The sequence below is a fragment of the Echinococcus granulosus genome (assembly GCF_000524195.1).
Source record: "Echinococcus granulosus chromosome Unknown EG_S00643, whole genome shotgun sequence".
Classification (NCBI taxonomy): Eukaryota; Metazoa; Platyhelminthes; class Cestoda; order Cyclophyllidea; family Taeniidae; genus Echinococcus; species Echinococcus granulosus.
The window spans coordinates 1-1,488 of record NW_020171020.1 but is presented as its reverse complement, the minus strand read 5'-3'; the positions used below and the strand labels follow the sequence as shown (position 1 = coordinate 1,488).

Below are 1,488 nucleotides of genomic sequence, written 5' to 3'. Positions count from 1 at the left end.
GAAGGAGGGGATGAAGTCACCGTAGACAGTTCCTCCTCTTTCTCCGAATGAGGAGATGAAGTCACCTTAGACAATGCTTCTTCTTCCTCAAAAAGAGAAAGTGAGGTCACTGTGAACGATCCCTCCTCTTCCTCCGGAGAAGTTGAGGTACCTGTAGAGGGTGCTGTTTCTTCCTTTAACGGAAAAGGTGAAGTCAATTCTTCCTTCTTTTCTTCAGCTTTAGAAGTCTGTTCTTCTTTCGGTGGAATTGTTACAGAACTGTCTGGCTGAAAACTTGCAAAACATTCACCAGTCTCCTTATTCACGGTTCGAACAACCCCAGTCACTGCCTCGATTGCAAACACCTGGTCTTTAGATTCCGTAGTGGGCATTTTTACTTGTTCGCCATTAGCTAAGTAGAGCACACCGTCTCTAACCTCCTGAACTAAACTACTTTCAAAGGATTCTGTAGTTTGCACTGTCCAATCACCTTGATACGAGTCCACATGGATGATAGCGTTGTCAAGAAGCATTTCAAAGACCGCACCTGCACCATATTTCTGAATTGTCTCTAAAGGAATTCCTTCCGAAGAACTTCGAGACATTATTGGGATAGAAGTTGTCAAATTAAGTAGAGTAGTCGTTCCCTTTACTAAATCAACAGAGATAGTCGCGTCAGACATGGCCTCTTCAGGAGGGAGAAAACCTGGAACATCTCGAACAAAAATAGAGGTCCCATTTTCAAATGATAAATAACCCCTTTCTATTCGAACTTCGGGAACAACTCGATTTTCCTTGGTATTCAACACTCGGACGATCATATTCGAGAGATCCACTATTGGGACAAAGTGACTAAAATCCACTTTTTTTGGCGTTGTAGTGGTGAACTCTACCACGGTTAACGGAGGGGAAACAGAAGTGATAGTATTTGGTATTGTATCGATATCCGACACTTCCGCTGTTGGTGGTGCTATTTCGGGCTCAGGTGAAGTCGTAAGTGACTTGTCTTCATCGGGAATGGTAACCTAAGGCGTAATGAAATGCTTAAGAAAAAAAGCAGTAAAAAGCCAAATAAAGAGAATCAAACAGACATTAAAATTATGGAATAGAAAACAGCCAAACAATAAAATTATAAAAGAACAAGAAAAAATAAGCAGATCACCAGTAATCACACAAAAGTAGAAGCCAAAACAAAACATCAGTGATGATAAAAAAAACCAAAATCCAGGAAGTGTAGGGTGAAGAACGATAACGGCGCAGTGAAAAGTGCCGCAAGCGAAGCTAAAACAATACATCAAGAAAAAAAACATCACCTGACTACCAAGAGCGGCAGTGGCACGGGAAAGAAGCTCGCAAAATAAGGCGATATTTGGAGGACAAGATTGACCCGGGAGAGAAGATGAAAAAAGAGAAGAAAAGCTGGGAGAAGAAAAAAAGGTATCCGACACGGGAAAAACAGTAGATGCCTCCAAAACTTCCGTGGTTGTGGATAGGTCACGAAATGCAGAG

At 41.8% G+C, this 1,488-nt stretch overlaps 1 protein-coding gene across 1 annotated transcript; it reads right to left on the bottom strand. All coding sequences in view use genetic code 11, as the record gives it.

The window, feature by feature from the left end:
* Nucleotides 1-66: 66 nt before the first annotated feature.
* Nucleotides 67-1,178, bottom strand: EGR_11255 (hypothetical protein; the record flags this gene model as incomplete). Its single annotated transcript, XM_024500499.1, has 3 exons — nucleotides 67-86; nucleotides 152-1,004; nucleotides 1,071-1,178. The coding sequence occupies 3 exons, from the start codon at nucleotides 1,176-1,178 to the stop codon at nucleotides 67-69; spliced, it is 981 nt and encodes a 326-aa protein (XP_024345087.1).
* Between the last annotated feature and the right edge of the window lie 310 nt (nucleotides 1,179-1,488).